At 38.1% G+C, this 18,846-nt stretch overlaps 1 protein-coding gene across 33 annotated transcripts in view; it reads right to left on the bottom strand.

The window, feature by feature from the left end:
- TRIM2 (tripartite motif containing 2) overlaps nt 1–18,846 on the bottom strand; it is a 120,619-nt gene that overhangs the window by 43,456 nt on the left and 58,317 nt on the right. For 20 of the 33 annotated variants that reach the window (XM_038398331.2, XM_043513150.1, XM_038398332.2 and 17 more), the window contains 2 exons: nt 13,738–13,919; nt 11,537–11,774 (listed from right to left, as the gene is read on the bottom strand). In XM_038398331.2, the coding sequence (XP_038254259.1) occupies nt 11,537–11,774; nt 13,738–13,871 (372 nt within the window). In that variant the 5' untranslated portion in view covers nt 13,872–13,919. Of the gene's footprint in view, nt 1–6,242; nt 6,378–11,536; nt 11,775–13,737; nt 13,920–18,846 lie in introns of those variants that run through there. The other 13 variants (XM_038398333.2, XM_043513154.1, XM_038398324.2 and 10 more) reach the window with 3 other exon arrangements.

The following is an 18,846-nucleotide window of genomic DNA, read 5'->3' as shown; positions in this document are numbered from 1 at the left end:
ATTATATTTAAGAAAAACTTTACAAAACTCTTTAGTGATTTAATTTTTGTCATTAGCTACAATGATTAAAATTAGAGCTCTTGATTAATCCCAGTTAATTCATGCGATTAAATCAAAATTAATTGTGATTAATTGCAATTTTAATTGCACTGTTAAACTACAGACTACCAATTGAAATTTATTAAATTTTTGGATGTTTTTATACATTTTCAAGTATACTGATTTCAGTTAGAACACAGAATGCAAAGTATACCGTACTCACTTTATATTATTATTACAAATATTTGCACTGTAAAAATAGCAAACAAAAGAAACAGTATTTTTCAATTCACCTCATACAAGTACTATAGTACAATCTCTTCATTGTGAAAGTGCAACTTACAAATGTAGACTTTTTTGGATTACATAACTGCATTCAAAACAGTGTAAAACTTTAGAGCCGGTAAGTCCACTCAGTCTACTTCTTGCTCAGCCATTCGTTAAGACAAACAAGTTTCTTTACATTTATGGAAAATAATTTTGCCCGTTTCTTATTTACAATGTCACTTGAATGTAAGAACAGGCATTCGCATGGCACTTTTGTAGCTGGCATTACAAGGTATTTACATGCCAGATATGCTAAACATTCATATGCCCCTCCATGCGTTGGCCAGCATTCCAGAGGACATGCTTCCCTGCTGATGATGCTCATTAAAAATATAATGCATTAATTAAATTTGTGACTCAACTCCTTGGGGGGAATTGTATGTCTCCTGCTCTGTTTTACCTGCATTCTGCCATATATTTCATGTGATAGCAGTCTTGGATGATGACCCAGCACATGTTGCTCATTTTAAGAAAACTTTTACTGTAGATTTGACAAAATGCAAAGAAAGTACCAGTGACGGGTTGGATCACAGAAACCTCCTTGGGACTGCCAACTGATGCGCCAAGACTACTTCTGCCCCTGCTTTCCCTGCCCCCTGCTTGGGACTCCAGCACCCTGTCTTGTTGAGCCAGACATGCCAGTCTGCTCCAACACAGACCCAGGGTCTGAACCACGTGCCCCAAAGTTGCAGGCTTAAACTGGAAGCAGCTTAAGAGATGTTCCTGTCTTTAACACTCAGATGCTCGACTCCCAATGGGGTCCAAACCCTAAAAAAATCTGTTTCACCTTGTATAAAGCTTATACAGGGTAAACTCAGAGAGATATGTACAGCTGTTTGCCCCCTCAGGTATTAATACATACTCTGGGTTAATTAATAAGTAAAAAGGGAGTTTATTAAATACAGAAAGTAGTATTTAAGTGGTTCCAAGTAGTAACAGACAGAACAAAGTGAATTACCAAGCAAAATAAAATAGAACATGCAAGTCTATGTCTAATACAGTCAGAAAACTGAATGTAGATAAAAATCTCGCCCTCAGAGGAATTCCAGTAAGCTTCCTTTTACAGACTAGTCTCCTTCTAGTCTGGGTCCAGCAATCACTCACACCCCCTGTAGTTACTGTCCTTTGTTCCAGTTTCTTTCAGGTATCCTTGGGGGTGGAGAGGCTCTCTCTTGAGCAAGCTGAAGACAAAATGGGAGGAGTCTCCCATGGGCTTAAATAGACTCTCTCTTGTGGGTGGAGACCTCCTCCTCTCTCCTATGCAAAGTCCAGCTCCAAGATGGAGTTTTGAAGTCACCTGGGCAAGTCACATGCCCATGCATGACTCAGTTTTTACAAGAAGCAGCCATTGCTCACATGCTACTTTGAACGTCCATGCCAACGTGTCTTATGTGGATTGGAGCCTTCCAAGATCCATTTTCCCTTAAGTGCTTCTTGATTGGATGCTTAATTTGCACATTCCTTTCTCAAGAAGCTGATCAAATGTTTTACAAAGGCTACTTAAAAAAATCAAGCAAGTACACAGCCAATATTCATAACTTTGAGTACAAAAATGATACATACAAATAGGATGAATATTCAGTAGATCATAACCTTTACATAAATATGTTACATCATACGTAGCATAAAACATATTCTAATTCTGTCATATATACATTCATAAGCATATTTCCATAAAGCCTTATGGGGGCATTGTGTCAGTACCAATGTGAGATTTCTAAAGATAGCTACAGGACTTGACCTAAGGTTAAAAAATCTGAAGTGCCTTCCAAAAACCTAAGAGGGACGAGGTGTGGAGCATGCTTTCAGAAGTTTTAAAAGAGCAACACTCCGAAGCAGAAACTACAGAACCTCAACCACCAAAGAAGAAAATCAGCTTTCTGCTGGTTGAACCTGACTCAGATGATGAAAATGAACATTTGTCGGTCCGCACTACTTTGGATCGTTATCAAGCAGAACCCGTCATCAGCCTGGATGCATGCCCTCTGGAATAGTGGTTGAAGCATGAAGGGACATATGAATCTTTAGCAAATAAATATCTTGCAATGCTAGCTACAACAGTGCCATGTGAATGCCTGTTCCCACTTTCAGATGACATTGTAAATAAGCAGGCAGCATTATCTCCTGCAAGTGTAAACAAACTGGTTTGTCTGAGCGATTGGCTGAACAAGAAGAGGGACAGAGTGGACTTGTAGACTTTAAAAGTTTTACATTGCACTGAGCGCAGTTATTTTTTGTACATAATTCTACATTTGTAAGTTGAAATTTCATGATAAAGAGATTGCACTGCAGTACTTGTATTTGGTGAATTGAAAAATACTATTTCTTATGTTTTTTCAATGCAAATATTTGTAGTAAAAAAATTATGAAGAGCATGGTACACTTTGCGTTGTAATTGAAATCAAAATATTTGAAAATATAGAAAACATTCAAAATATTTAAATAAATGGTATTCTATTAACAGTGCAATTAATCAGGATTTATTTTTTTTAATTGCTTGACAGCCCAATTAAAATACCTATTTTTACTGCACCATACTGAATTATCCCTTTTTAAATATAGTATAATACACCTGGATGTGTTGCTACAAACATACATCTGAGATCTTGACTGGAACAGTTTAGAACATATGCTCCAGTTTGTTCAAAGACCTCTTGCTGGTATATTGTACAAAACAAAACAACCAAATCTTCTCTCTCATTACCAAAGAATCACATAAAACCTGAATAGCAAGAGTGGCTGTGTTCTAAAGAGAACATCTATGCGCCTCCCTAGGAGCAATCCCCTTTGCCTCAGAGACATTTTAAATGTTTTCACTGAATCATCTTTCATTCTGATATGACAAAATCTAGACAGTTTCATGGCAAAAGAAAGAAGGGGGCTGGGGGAGGAAGAGTTACTTTCTATGCAATTTAGGCTTAGTTTAAAGTCACTCCTGCCTAGATTAACTGATTTCCCCAGATTTTGTCTAGCATCTCTTAACCTGCTAACACTTTTAATATTTTGTTCTTTTGTGTTCAGTCCTAACTACAGGCATATGCTACTGCAGTGGCTCTCAACCTTTCCAGACTACTGTACCCCTTTCAGGAGTCTGATTTATCTTCGAACCCCAAAGTTTCACCTCACTTAAAAACTACTTGCTTACAAAATCAGACATAAAAATACAAAAAAGTGTTTCAGTACACTATTATTGAAAAATTGCTTACTTTCTCATTTTTACCATATATTTATAAAATAAATCAATTGGAATAATAATATTGTACTTACTTTTCAGTGTATGGTATATAGAGCAGTACAAACAAGTCATTGTCTGTATGAAATTTTAGTTTGTACTCACTTTACTACTGTTTATGTAGCGGGTTGTAAAACTAGGCAAATATCTAGTTGAGCTGATGTACCCCTGGAAGACCACTGAATACCCCTAGGGGTATGTGTACCCCTGGGTGAGAACCATTATGCTATTTGATGGGTTTTTTTTCCTGAACAGGACATCACATGAGCATTTTTGCTGATGACAACTTTGCATTCTGAATGTTCTTACAAAATATATTGAGAAAACATGTGATCAAACCTCTGGTTTCCAGGTACAAGAGATCTTGAATTGATCTTATGGGGCAGAATATTCTAAAGCAATCAGTTTTGGCCCAACTCTGCTTTCACTGAAATCAGTGAGAGCTTTTACCACTGGGGCTGTAATGAAATCAGATGCTAAGTGCTTTTGAAAGACTCACTGACTGACTCCACATAAAAACCATCCAATCTTATGCCAGCACAATGTAGTGCTTTTAAGCCTATGAGTTTGTTGGCTACCATCATTTGATAATTATAGCAACATGTTAATCTGTACAGTGAAGTACATATGAACTCTGGAGATAAATAATTTCTTACAGTAATACCACATTTATCTCAAGCTCTCAGCTGTTATGCCACCTGACATCTGTTATATGGACAAGATGGTCAGTAGTAAAAAAAATAAAAATAAAAAAATTCACTTCTCTACATTTATACTAGGATAATCAAAGTTGTATTGTGTTTAATTTTTTCGCTCACTGATCTTGTGTCCACTCGAATTAAAGCAGCAATTCACTGTGCAGCAAACCTAGCAGGACTGACTTTTGTCCTACCAACATTTACCTGTTATTGCACATATGTAGTAGGCAAAACTTTAAATAATTTTTTAAAGGTTTATAATGATACAGTGGAGTTAAAAACAAAACAAACACACCAAAAGCTCTTACATATATCTTTTCAAATCAACCAGACAGGCAAAAGTATCTGAATCCTAATATTGTCTCTCTCCAGCTATGTTAAATATCAGCTAGTATCCTAAATGAAGCCCTTGAGACAAAAAGCTCTTACCTCTCAGTAATGACCTCAGCTGTTTAGATTCTTCATAAGAGTGGTAACCCTGACGTATACTATTTCTTGAGCCTCAACAATGCACTGAACACTGGATAGTATACAATAATTGAGATTACAGTCTAATGAAATAGATAAATCAGTGGCATACTGAGAAGTACAAAGAAGGGTGGAATGACGAGAATGCATCCGATGAAGTGAGCTGTAGCTCACGAAAGCTTATGCTCTAATAAATTTGTTAGTCTCTAAGGTGCCACAAGTACTCCTTTTCTTTTTAAGGATTTTAATGTTACACTAAAACACACTTCTTGTGAGCATCAAGGGATAAGTGACTTTTTAAGTGGACAGTACAATAGCAAGTAGATCCACACAAGTTACAATAAATTCTTCTGTTCTAGACAGGCTCTGGTATATGCACATTGACATGTCACTTCCTTTTGGTCTTCCACGTAAACAACAAGTGTAGTACAATTCAACAGTTCACATATTCTCTAGCATAGGACTATATGCTGCAGTTGCAAGAACATGAATTTGATGATCTAATAATTCCCCCTCATTTCTAATTTCTATGTTCCTAGGCCAAAATCTTCAAGCTTTAGTACCTAAAGTTTGACTCCTATACTCAGTGGAAGCTGCACCTTTGAAATAAAGCCATTCTTAGCTAAGTGCCTAAATATAATGTAAGAGTCAAACTTTAGGCACTCAGGTTTGAAAGTTTTACAGTACTGTATATATGACCTATCATCCTAATTTTAAGGAAAAAAGTATGGAGGAAGCACCTATTCATAGTTCAAACACAGGAAATAGCCTGACATATACGACTGAGTTTCTCTTATAACAAGGGAGCACATGACAAAAGATGTCACATCAAAGGATTTGTTTAAAAAAAAAAATCAATAGAGGGATATAAATAAGTTAGCAAAATGAAGGGAGTTAGATTAAGTGACACATAGGCAGAGAGATCATAGAATTTACAAGGACTGAAGAAGGTTAAGCTAAAATCAGGCACCAAGCCAATGAAAGTTATGACCTCCCTCCCACACACCAGTGTTATCTGATTTTAGTTAAGGGGATATTTATGCACTTAATCCAGCATCACTGGAGCAATGAAAAAATTATTTCTCTAAAATAAAAATATATTTGATTTCTAAACTAAAAATACAAAGTCTGGTAATATTTAAATACAATGATCAAGTGTGTGTTTTTCTTCCCACTTGATAATAAAACACAAACTATAAGGAAAAAGGTAATGAACAGCAGGAAGAGAGTTTAATGGAGAAATGACTGCCCATTCCTTCAACTGTGACACAAATACATAACCATGTTTACCTAATGTCTCCCTGCCTTCCCCCCTGCCCAAAGTCCCATCTTCTCTCAGATCTCACATTCAGCCCTCAGCATGTTTCTCTATGGCTGTCAAATGCACTTTCAGTGCCCTGTAACAGCACCTGACTGTCACAGATTCACTCCATTCATTCTCATCTAGCCTAAAGGAGACTTTTCACAGAAGTCTTTACCAGTTTTCATGGGTTCTAGCAGTTACCAATGGAGAATGAAGAAATGAGAAGATCTGTGAAGCAGGAGCGACATCTGTTTGGGAGCAAGAGGGTAGGTAACATCTGGGACAGCCTATTAACAGAGATTGTCCACACCTCATTTTAGAGGGGAAATTTAACACACATCTCCCCATCCCTGGATTTGTCTCAGTCAGGGCATGAGACAGCACTTTTTGTTCTGCTGGATGAGCTCTTGCTGTTCATAGATAAGGGGCGGGCAGCCATACTCATTCTGTTGCACCTCTCTGCAGCAAATGATACACTTTATCACATATTCCTGTACCTTCTCTCAGAAGATTCACGGGTGAACAGAAATGTTCTAAAATGGCTGAGGTCCTTCCCTTTAGACTGAATTCAGGTCATTATGGCAACTACCAAATAGGGTTTTCAACCCCCAGGAACTAAAGATTAATATTTAAATGTCATGTGATGGAATTCATCCAACCAAAATTGGCAACCCTACTACCAAAGGCCTAGCAAATGGACTCCCACAAAGCTCAGTCCACCTCCCCATATTATTTAACATTTATATAAAGCTTTTGGGATAGCAGGTGAAACATGGTTTGGAATATCAACAGTATGCATATGACAGCCAGTTCCTGCTCTCCAATGTGAGCAACATCCAGAGGTTAAAGTAAGCCGGTACGGTCTGGACCAGTTTCCCCAGGCTGGTGCTTTAAAGGGCCTGGTGTTCCCCGCAGCGGCTGGAGCGCCAGCGCTTTTAAAGTGCCGCACGAGCCCTGCAGCCAGAGCACTGAGGCCTTTAAAGGCCCCGCCTCTTCTGGTTGAGGACCTGCCTCTTCCGGTCAAGGCCCCGCCCCCTGCTCAGGACTCCGGAGTATCAGTAAATCCTTTAAGTTACTTTCACCCCTGGCACCATCCCCTAGCTTACTCACTGGCTAGCTGAAGTCAGCACCCAAATGAAGTGCTGTTTGCTAAAGCTGAGCCCAGACAAGAGAGCTGATGCTGGTAGAAAGAGAGAAGCATTCTGAAAAGTTTACTCTCACTGTAACATTCTGAATCATCTAGGGCATTTACACTCACATAGTTATGTTATGTTGGTCGTCAGCCTTCAAAGTCTTTGGGACTGCTCAATGCATTTGGATACATTGGATTCTCAAATTAGCAATGGTAGCACAAGATGCCCACTTCCACCTGCAACTAGCCACAGATCTCACTATAGTGATCTAAGTAATCATAGGATCTAGGTTAATTTATAGAAACTTATGTCCAGAAACTAACACCCTGGAAAAGCTTCAAATGCAACAAAATGCCGCAGCTTGACTGCTTAGCAACACAGGTTAGAGTGGACACATCACCCTAGTGTGCCACTTTCAAGTCTGGCTTCCCAATTATTAGTCTTGTTCAGGATTTCTCTTCTAATAGAGTCCATCATGGGATTGGTCCTACCACCTGAGGGACCATGACTGCCCATCACAGCTACCAGTATGTTCCCATGGATGAGTGGAATAACTGGCTAATAGGAGGAGCCTCATGAATGCCAGAGACAGAACTTTCACAGTACCTGGACCTAGATTATAGAACTTACTTCCACAAGAAGTAAGAATAACTACAGAAATCTAATTAGATGCTAATCTCTTTGGAAAAGGGATAGTCTTGTTTGTACAGCACATAGCACCATGGGGTCCTGGTCCATGACTGGGATTCCAATGGGTTATTACAATAGTGACAAATAATAATCTCTCTTTTACACACACACACACACACACACACACACACACACACACACACACACAGAGTTACCAGAATATGAAGACTGCAAAGTCAAACACTCAAGAGTTAGGAAATGCCTGAATTAGGGTTGCTTGTGTAAGCTTAATTCAGTCCCCCCCTGTATTTGTGCATTATGATACAGTCTTTAATTTCATGATCAGATGCTATTTTTTCCACAATAATCCTGCCTTCTTCAGTGCACAGGATGGACAGTGCTCACTTAATGAGCAACAATTCAATCTTTTGTTTTATTCTCATTGATCAGTGTACCATCCCATGCCTTATTTATTGCACACAACTCAAAACCCCGTTTAGGATTATTAATTTCATCATGGGTTTTCCGAGAGTGCTCATCTCTACAGTATACAAGTTCTGCAAAAACATTAATTTGAGATTCCTAGGACTTGGGTTTTTCAGAGTACTTAGCATTATATTGTACTTTATATGTTCAAAGCACAGCTGCCATTGACCTCAATTGCAGCTGTGAATGCTCAGCAATTCTGCAGATCAAACTCCATAATCTGAAATTAGGCCCCCCAAAAATTTGGAATACATAATGACCACTTTTCAAAAAGGTTGGTTTCACTGATTTGCTGGGCATTATATAGGAACTCTGGCAGAAGAAGGGATAGAATCCAGTTCTCCAGGGTATCATTCAGCTGCTTAACCATGATGCCCTCCTTTCACTACACAAGGTCTTATGTCTCATAGACTTTAAGGTCCGAAGGGACCATTATGATCATCTAGTCTGACCTCCTGCACAATGCAGGCCATAGAATCAGGCCACTCCTGCAATAAACCTCTTGTCTATGTCTGAGCTACTGAAGTCCTCAATTCATGGTTTAAAGACTTCAAGGTGCAGAGAACCCTCCAGCAAATGACCCGTGCCCCATGCTGCAGAGGAAGGCGAAAAACCGCCAGGGCCTCTTCCAATCCGCCCTGGAGGAAAATTCCTTCCCGACCCCAAATATGGCAATCGGCTGAACCCTGAGCATATGGACAAGATTCACCAGCCAGATACCCAAGAAAGAATTCTATGTAGTAACTCAGATCCTATCCCATCTAACAGCCCATCACAGGCCCTTGGGCCTATTTACCATGAATAGTCAACAATCAACTAATTGCCAAAATCATGTTATCCCATCATACCATCTCCTCCATAAACTTATCGAGCTTAATCTTGAAGCCAGATAGGTCTTTTGCCCCCACTGCTTCCCTTGGAAGGTTGTTCCAGAACTTCACTCCGACGGTTAAAAACATTTGTCTAATTTCAAGTCTAAACTTCCAGATGGCCAGTTTATATCTGTTTGTTCTTGTGTCCACATTGGTACTGAGCTTAAATAATTCCTCTCCCTCCCTGGTATTTATCCCTCTGATATATTTATAGAGGGCAACCATATCTCACTGGAAATATTTTTCAAGAGGGGGACTGAAACTGTAAAAAGGAGGGATAAAACACCCCGAGGCACCCCTCTCTCTCTTTGTCCATTATATTCACCATACTTAATGAGACAAAGGAAGCATTTGTTGGACTCTGGGAGAGAGGTCCTGACCCAAGAGTTTGGTCAGTAATCTACGGACATGGTGAGAACCTTTCCTTGAATCTACTATAGTTTAAGTTAGGCATTAGTAAATGTCTTTTTTTTTTTCTTGTAACCATTTCTGATTTGTATGCCTAATTACTTACACTCACTTAAAATCCCTCTTTGTAGTTAATAAACTTGTTTTGCTCTTTTATCTAATCCAGTGTGTATTTAAATGGAAGTGTCTGAATAACTTTTTAAGATAATAAGATGGCCTATTATTCCCTTAAAGGAATAGCGGACTTACCATATTTTTACTGTTGAGGAGATGCCTGGACAGTACAAGACATGCATTTGGGGGTTGGGGGAGAGGGGCGCGGAGAGAGAATCTGAGACTGGGGCTGGGTTGGGGACACCATGCAATATAACCAAGGGTGGTGAGAGCCAGAGTGTAACCTAAGTGTGGCTGGCAGGCTACAGTTACACACAGACACATTGTAAAGCACTCAACGTTGCAGGGCAGGGGTGACACAGCTACTCACTAGTCTAGATTGTACCTTGGTATGTCACAGCCATGATTCCTCTTTGCAAAGTGGTGGCTGCTGAAGGTATTCTCCCCACACCCCAATAAGCCATCATTTAAGATTAAATATCTCTGAGATCACATAATAATGACCATTCAAAACAATTAACCTGGTCTCAAATTTTAATAAGCTCCTCCCTGGGCCACTCTTAACAGTCTAAACTTCTCCCAAGACAACTAAAGATGCATCAGCCCATAAGGCTTAATATAAAGGATGGCAAGACAGATAACATCTTGATTTTTCCTGCATTTTACAATCATATAGTCAATATAACTATACCAAAGGGGGTTGGTTCCCTGCTATTCAGTTTGCTGGAGAAATCATCATTAAAAGTATAAAATAAGAATGGAAACTTTGGTCAATCAGGAACAAGTGTATAGACAGAAATACAATATACTTTTTAAAAGTTATGTTTTTTCATAGTTGAAGCACACAATAGGTCTGTTTTTCAAGCCAATCTGGATCAAGCCAGCAGGTCAACAATGGAAAAGTAAGCAACTGTTACTCTATAATAGCAGCATCCATCAGATAAAATGACTTTTTCTATTATACCAGTACCAAAACTGAGTCATATATAAAACAATCCTCAAAAAATTGCCTTGAAATTTTGTCAAATTTCTTGGCTGATATAGCAACCACGGCACTCATCTTATAACACAACAAGGACAAGGTTTGCAACATGGCTTGCTTTTTATGCTTCAGAAATAAGCCAAGATGTAAGAAGAGTTGGAACATTAATGTTGCAAACCAGGTTCAATGAAACATTTGGAAGTTGCATGACTGACATGGAATCAGAGCTGCTCTGTAATAGTTTATGAAAACTGTGTTTTGATATAGCTACTGGAACATTTCCTGAATTAATTATAATAGGGGACTGTAAGGAAAAACAATCAATCAGTCAGAAAGAAAACCGAATGATTCAAGATAAGCCACTTTTCTGCAAGCCCTTGACGGTTTGTGTACTTCGTACTGTATCCCAGGGCTGAGCCTAAGTGTGATGGATTTGCAGAATTCTGCCCTGGAAGAGGTAAAGGCACAAGGCCTAACACCTGAAGGAGGGTATTCAGAGAGACCAGAAAGGGGACACTGGCACAAGAGGCCCTGTAAATTTGACAGTGTTCTTACTGTGCTCTAGAAAACAAGCAGATAAGCAAGTATAGAGACAATAGCAACTGAGCTGAGCAGTAAGAAAAGAATACCCTGAATATTATAAGATGCTTTAACCCACCTATTAATGAATAGGTAGTCTGCTCTAGTATTGTTCCTTTAAAATAAGTTTCTTATCTTTGTTGAGATGGGTATCAGAGAGAGAGAACTGCTGTGGTTCTCATTATCCCGGTTATCTGAAAAACCATCATTGTTATAAGCTAGGGTGATTAGTTTAGCGTGCATTACCTGAAATCATTTCACTTACATTTCCATCATGGTTGGGGCAGGAGAGAGGTTTTCCTGCAGCAACAGCTGTGACAGTCTCCAAGATGGAGGACTCTTCAATGCTGTTGTCTGGCGTTCGCTGCAGGACATCCATCAGGTTAGTGATAAAGAAGTTGTTCTGGAGTGCAGAAACCCCTTTCTCTGGCAGAATGGAGGTCTGGCGGCACACTGGGCAAGAAAGGGTTAAACTGTGGGCTGGAATGTAATTCTGCAAGCACCTATTGTGAGGAAAGATTGAAAACAGAGAGTGGCATCAAAACCCAAAGTCTCTTAGAAGGTATTTTGTTTTTTAAAGAAAGAATCATTTTTAAACTAGCAACAGCTGTAGTTTGCATAGCAAGGGTGAAAGCTGGCCATCATGAAGGTAGAGAAGGAATTTCTTCTCTAATCTCCCCCCCCCCGCCCACTCATACATCATACTCCTGCACACAAAGGATACAGGAGACTGGATTTGACATACCCAAGATCTGATCTGATAGGACAAATACAAGCTCCTTCAAGAGTTTGTCTCTCTTTAATTGGTATCTGTTGGCTAAGCTGCTATCTTTCCCATACAATTCTCCTCAATTTTAATCTTTGGTTTTAAATATTTTAGGGCCAAATCCCATTCCCAATAAACAATGGGAGTTTTGACATGAACTTCTGTGAAGCCAGGATTTCATGCTATGTGCCTTCTACAAAAGGATCTCAGCCATTTTATTTAGCTCACTGTAGAAAGAACCTCTACGTGCCAGAAACCATTTTGCTTTTCACTCATACAAAACTGAAAATATTATACTTCAGTGTTATTGGTAATACCTACTGCAAATTGAGCTAGAAAGTGATGTTTAACACCTGAACTATATATTAAGATGAAGTACCATTTGTCTTTAATTCTCCAACAGTTTTGTATGTAACACAAGAAAGTCTACCACAAGCTAAATTTCCTGAGTCAAACAAAGGACTCTAAACTGTATTTTTAAACTGACTTTTCAAAAAACACTTTTTCCTTATACCCTCAATTTAGTGTAAAATATCATTCTAAAACATTGCTAGCTGCATTGGAGAGACAGAGCAAAAGTGGAAGTCAGATATATTTTCAGATTTCCTTTCTGAGAGAAGTTATTTTTACACACCAAGCAAGAAAGTATGAGAGTTAATTACAAGTCAATATTTTAATATGGCATGTTGAAAACCTGGACATTAAAGAATGGGATAATTATTTCTCTACTTTGTAAATCAACAACATTTTATTGCTTCTAATAATGGACTAATCAATATAAAACTGACACCGTTAATCTAAGGGCTTGATTCTGATTGCACGCCATTTTCATATTGGTGTAACTCCCTTTATTAGCTTTATTGATTTACTTCTAATTCAGAGTGGTATAAATGAGATTGGAATCAGGTTTTAAGGTCTCAAAATCTATGACAGTCTAGGAGATACAGAACTTTCAGTACTGTTATATGCAAAGGGCATTCGCCTCCCAATAGATTTGTCATTCAGAAACATCTTTCTAACCACAGTAAATGAAAAGGACAATGATTTTAAAATATCATTGACCTGATTCTCTTCTAATTTAATAGAGTTACTCATCACTGTAAAGCCACTGAAAATATAGAATCAGGCCCACTGTTCTCTGAAGTTTCTGTAAGATTCCTCCAGGAACAATTCTTCACCTTAACCAGAAGCCTTTTACATGCAGGTATTTCAGCTGGATTTAGAGAGCTAAAGACAGCCCTATAGACTTGAACTCAAGCTGCTAACCCAGGTTGCTATGTCTCTTCTGCTATTTTAACCCAAGCTAGACAATGCTGGTTAGCTAAGTCCAGTTTAAGAACACACCTGTCTGAAGTTTAGACATACCCTATCTTATAGAGCAACTACTATGTTTGGTCATGGCTCTTTTTAACAAGGCAAAACCAGAAGGGGACAGTGGAGTTAAAGAAGGGAAAGCGTACATCATTCATTTATAAAAATAAAAATTTGGAATTGCAGATATTCTGTTGCTGTCTTCTGCTTACTGCCCATATGAATAATGCCAGTTCACCTCCCTAATCTTTAATTTAGGATCATGATTCAGGATGACCTAGACAGAAGGTATATTGTTGGTCGAAGACAATTGTAGGTTTGCGGGTATGCATTGTGATAAACTAAAAGAAAGAAAAAACGAACCACAAATGGGGAAAAACAGCTCTTACCTCTCACAGAAAGTGTGCAGACAGGGAAGTACTTTGGGGTTCTTGTAACGTTCCAGGCATATGCTGCAAATCAGAAACTGTTTGTCAATCTGTCGCACCACAGGACTTGGGATGTTGGAGCCTTCACTGGCCATCCTAGACCACTGACATATGGGTCCCAATCCCTTCTACCCTGCACACTGCTGAAACAGAGGAAGGGAGGGGAGGTTTTAAATCAGCCTGAAATGCCAATTTTAATACCTAGTTCTCCAATATACTTCATCCTGATTTAGAGGGCAATATTTTCATTTAGATCAAAATACAGAGGGGAAATGTCTAAAATGCAATATCACCGCCCACAGCCTGGAAATGGTCAGCCATTTCTATCACACTAAATAATAAAAACCTGTGTCTCAGTGGGGTCTCTGGAAAAGTATGTTGCAGCTGTGTTGCAAGTTACTGGGCTGCTTGTGCTGCAGCCCTTGTCAATTCTTCCATATTTTACGATTCAAGTATGTCTAAGAATCTGTCTACCCTGGAAATAGAACCATTTTTAAATATGGGCCTTCTTAAAGATAGCTTCATACCAGTTTCTACAGCCAGCGCTTCACAAACTGAACCATTTTCTAGAGTGTGGAAGACAGTTTGTTGAATGCTTGTGCTGGGACTGCGCAAGCCAGCCGAATTACTTTAGTATAAAACAAGTTTTAAAGTGAGTTGCCTAACAGTCAGAGCCAAAGATGGGGCACGTTTGGTTTCTGGAAGGTAAAAGGAGCCTCATCTCAGAGCCAGCCGAGTACTGAGAAGGAGAAGGTGATCAGATACCACATGAATGGGTTCAGTAAAAGAGCTGAGATGCTTAGGAAACCCAAAACTAAGATATAAACACATCATCCTGCCCATCACATTGGAAATGCCACCAGCAGCAGTTGGTAGACAGGGAGGAAGGAGATCCAAGAAGCATAGTTAGAGAATAGCTGTAAGAAATAGAACATACCAAAAAATGAAGTAGACATTGCCCACATTTCTGTGACTGAAGTCTGCTCATCCCCTCATGGCAAAAATAATGTAAAGTGGGAGAACTATGCGACAATCTGGTGACATAGCAGCAGGTTTTTACTCCTTAAGAAAATTACTGCTCCTCTAAGACAGTGGCCACAAAATAGGGTCATCATAAAGGAGAAAAATCTGTCTCTGGGTCAGTGGAATAATACAGAAATGACAGACAATAGATATATAAAACAGGTAATAGTTAAGGAGAGAAAATGTGGGGAAGAAAAAAGAAGCAGCAGCATCCAACAAAAGGAACTGAAAACTACATGTTAAAATGTATTAGGAAATGCTAGCAAAACAAGTGACCACTGCAGGTACAAAAGAAGTGTTGTATGAAGTAAAAAAGCAATTTATTTTCCTTCTAACCAATAAACGCAGCACTATTCCTGCACTAGAGATATTCTTGGGTTGGCAAACTTCTTGCAGAAATGCTTCATTCGTGTTCATTTGATATTTGTTTTTAACAACAATGCCCATCTGTCTATGATGATGGTCACATGAATTCAGAAGTCAATGGAATTACTTGGTCCATGGTATTTTGTAATTATTGTAAGGTCTGGGCTCCTACCGAATGTCTTATGTATAGCAACAATTACAAAGGCAAAGCACATAAACCTAATAGAGCTGAACCCAGCTTGCATTCTCCGAGTTGTGTGTCTGGCTAGATTAGTATGTTTTACTGGTTTGTTTTTCTACTGTGTGTGACACGAATAAGGATAGTGGTGATGGCTATGGACATGCTGCACTGGCTTTTTTAGGAAGCTGGAGTCCTCTAGGGATCACCTCGTAATGAGCAAAGAGTCATAAAATTATTCACAATTAAAACATTAAACACTATGAATTGAAGAGATAACATTGAAATTTATATGCATAGAACGGGGAACTGGTCACTGGTTTCCCTTGTTTTATTATTTCAGTTCTAGCATTAATGGTTACAGTATTCTTAAATCATATGCTATATTTTTGGTTCCTGTATAAATGTATTTTTAGAATGTATTTCTTTATTTTCACTGTTCTTTCAGTTTTCTCCATAACAATATAAACGCACTTAATTGTATAAGTGAAGCTACACCAGGTGCATGTGCGTAATACACACACAAACTATTGATTATGTGATCATGTTACATCTTAAAAACTTGAGTTAAAAAAAAAGGCAGCCTAACTGACCAGCTTCTGAAAGCGAGATCAAAAACAGAGTATTAGATATTAAAATGCATCAGTCTACTGGGCTGGGAGCCTTGAAGAGTTTCAGAGATTTGATTATAAGGAAATTTATTTGATCATTAATTCACAGTTCCATCTGCTCCCCACACTGTACTAAACTGAAATACATATTATTTAAAAATGAGTGTGAGAAAAGCAGAAAGACTGCATGCATGCACTAAAAAGCAGGTTACAAACAGCATAAGGATGTCAAGTGTAAAAAGTATATGGATGTCAAGTGTAAAAAGTCACACGCTCAGTCATTTCATGTCTCTATTATAAAGAGCATTTATCATAGTAAATGAAATTCTTAAAAGAAAAATATTCCTCAAATCCATTGCTGCAGTTATTACTCAGGCAAAACTCTCACTATTTCAGTGGGAATTTTGGCTCATTAAAGATTGCAGGATCTTTGCAGCTAAAATATTTAAGTGAATGCAGAGACTTATTTATAGTCAAAGACCTTTCATCTGTCTGATCAATTACAGTTCTGAATCTCATTGTAAATCGAGTATTGTATACAGATCTCATCCTATCAACTTTAGGTTTAAGATATTAATCATCCAAAGAAACCATGGACAAGAATTTAAAAATAACTACATTTCCATTTAAAATGTTCAATACACATTTTGTCTAAAACATAGCAAACCCGGATTACCGCCTACCACTTTGTGTCACTCTGCTGAAATGAATGGGTTTTCAAATGTGCAATTTAGGGCAGAATTTGGTCCAGTTAGGGTTTTTATTTTTATAGAAGGCTGTTTTTCTCTTCCCCTCACCTTTATGTATATTTTTAGGAGACAAAGACTATGGATTTCAGAAAAATTGATATATCAAGGGGTATACAGACTGAGAAGTTATTTCTGATTAAACAAGTTAAACATTGAAAGTTATTTCTGATTAAACATTTAAACATTAAACATGAGTGTCTTCACTCTACAAACTTCTTTAAAAAAAAAAAAATATATAGTGAGCACCCGTCACTGCATATAAGCAGAATGAAATAGCTCAACAAATTACAATCTTAGGCCTTGAGGATCCTGCAAGCACTTATGTATAAAATTTCATACATACCAGTAGTTCCATAGAATAGTTTAACGTGTAAGTGTTTGTGGGATTGGGGATTAAATCTCTGATCCTGCAACCCTTACTCATGCAAGTAGCCCACTGAGCCAAAATTCATCTCGAGTGTAATTCTACTAAGTCAATGGATTTATGCCAGGGTGGAATTTTACCCACTGACTACTAAAGGAGTAATCAAGGACTACTTGTTTAAGTGAGAGCTGCCAGTCTTAAATAAACCTCCTAGAAATTGGTTGAAGACTAATTTTACTTTGATTTATGGAGCAGCAGCACCACATAATGTTAACCTATATTTCAGGGCTATTTTAATTAAAGATCTAGCCAGAGTAACAGTAATTTTTAAAAGGACCACATAATATAATACCATCTTTTGATTGTCACATTTAGCCAAAAATTCTTGAACTCTTTTTATGTGGTTTAAAGTTAAAAATTAAACTTCCAAATATCCTCATTGCAGAAAAGCCATTTGGCTAACATTTGGGTGCAACAGACTACTGCTCTGTTTTACAGAACATAGGAAATCTTTTCCTCTGTCTGTTAACGGCATTAGAGAAACAAGGTAGGTGAGGCAATATCTTCAGGTCTGAACACTGTGTGGCTCAAAAGCTTGTATCTTTCACAAATCAGAAGTTGGTCCAATAAAAGATATTACCTCACCCAGCTTGTCCCTGTAATATCCTGGGACCAAGATGGCTACAACTACAATGCATTTTAATAGGGTTGCCAACTCTCCGGGATTGGCCTGTAGTCTCCAGGAATTAAAAATTAATCTTTAATGGAGGATTATGTTATGTGATGTAATCTCCAGGAATACAGCCAACCAAAATTGGCAACCTGACATGTTAATGGCATTATAATTTAGCTTCTCAAACAGGTGGAATAAGAATGGCCATCAATGTTTAAAATTAAATGCAAGACCTTGGGAGTCTCCACATATAGCTCTACAGAGAGAGAGAGAGAGAGAGAGAGAGAGAGAGATCTGTAATATATGTCAATAAAGCTGAAAATGTGTGGATTATCACATCAAAATACATGAAAAACCCCACCCTGTGATCTTATTTGAAGAACCACTTTGGAAGCCCAGTTCATTTTAGCTAAACCAATTCCAGAATAAGAGCTCATAAAAAAGAAGTATTCATTGTCACCCACCCAGTGCTCAAATATTAAATTTTGTCTCTTTTATCCTTCTGTTTGGAAATATGTATCAATTTTGACTCAAAATATCCTTTAAAGCACAAAGGAGGGGGGGAGGGGAAATCAATTCTGTGTAATAGTGTAAAAAAATCCCAACCCTAATAAGTGTACACAAATTCAGCAAGAAATATCAGCATGCAGCCCCACCCTTATGGAAAGGGACTTCCAGTAGAATTTCATAGCGATAAAACCCATTAGGGTTCTATAAATGACAGTCTATAAGACTTATTCTAAAAAACCTGCACAGTTTAATAGAAAATAATATTCTTCCTACAGTTTTTTTTTAAACCAGCCTTTAGACTTTCAATAGATTCATACAGTCCAAGATCAGAAGGCTCCACTGTGATTGTGTAGTCTGGCCTCCCGTAGAACACAGGCCATATAATGTCCCAGAAATATTTCCTAGACCATATCTTTTAGAAAAACATCCAATCTTGATTTTAAAAATGGTCAGTGTTGGAGAATCCACCATCACTCTTAAGTTGTTGCAATGGTTAAATATTCTCACATTAAGATTTTACATCTTATTCCCCCATGCTTCTACAACAGGAATTTAATCTATGAAGTTCTATAAGATTGTACACACACAAAAAATAG

This window comes from Dermochelys coriacea, chromosome 4 (genome assembly GCF_009764565.3).
Source record: "Dermochelys coriacea isolate rDerCor1 chromosome 4, rDerCor1.pri.v4, whole genome shotgun sequence".
Classification (NCBI taxonomy): Eukaryota; Metazoa; Chordata; order Testudines; family Dermochelyidae; genus Dermochelys; species Dermochelys coriacea.
This window is presented reverse-complemented; position numbering and strand designations above follow the sequence as displayed.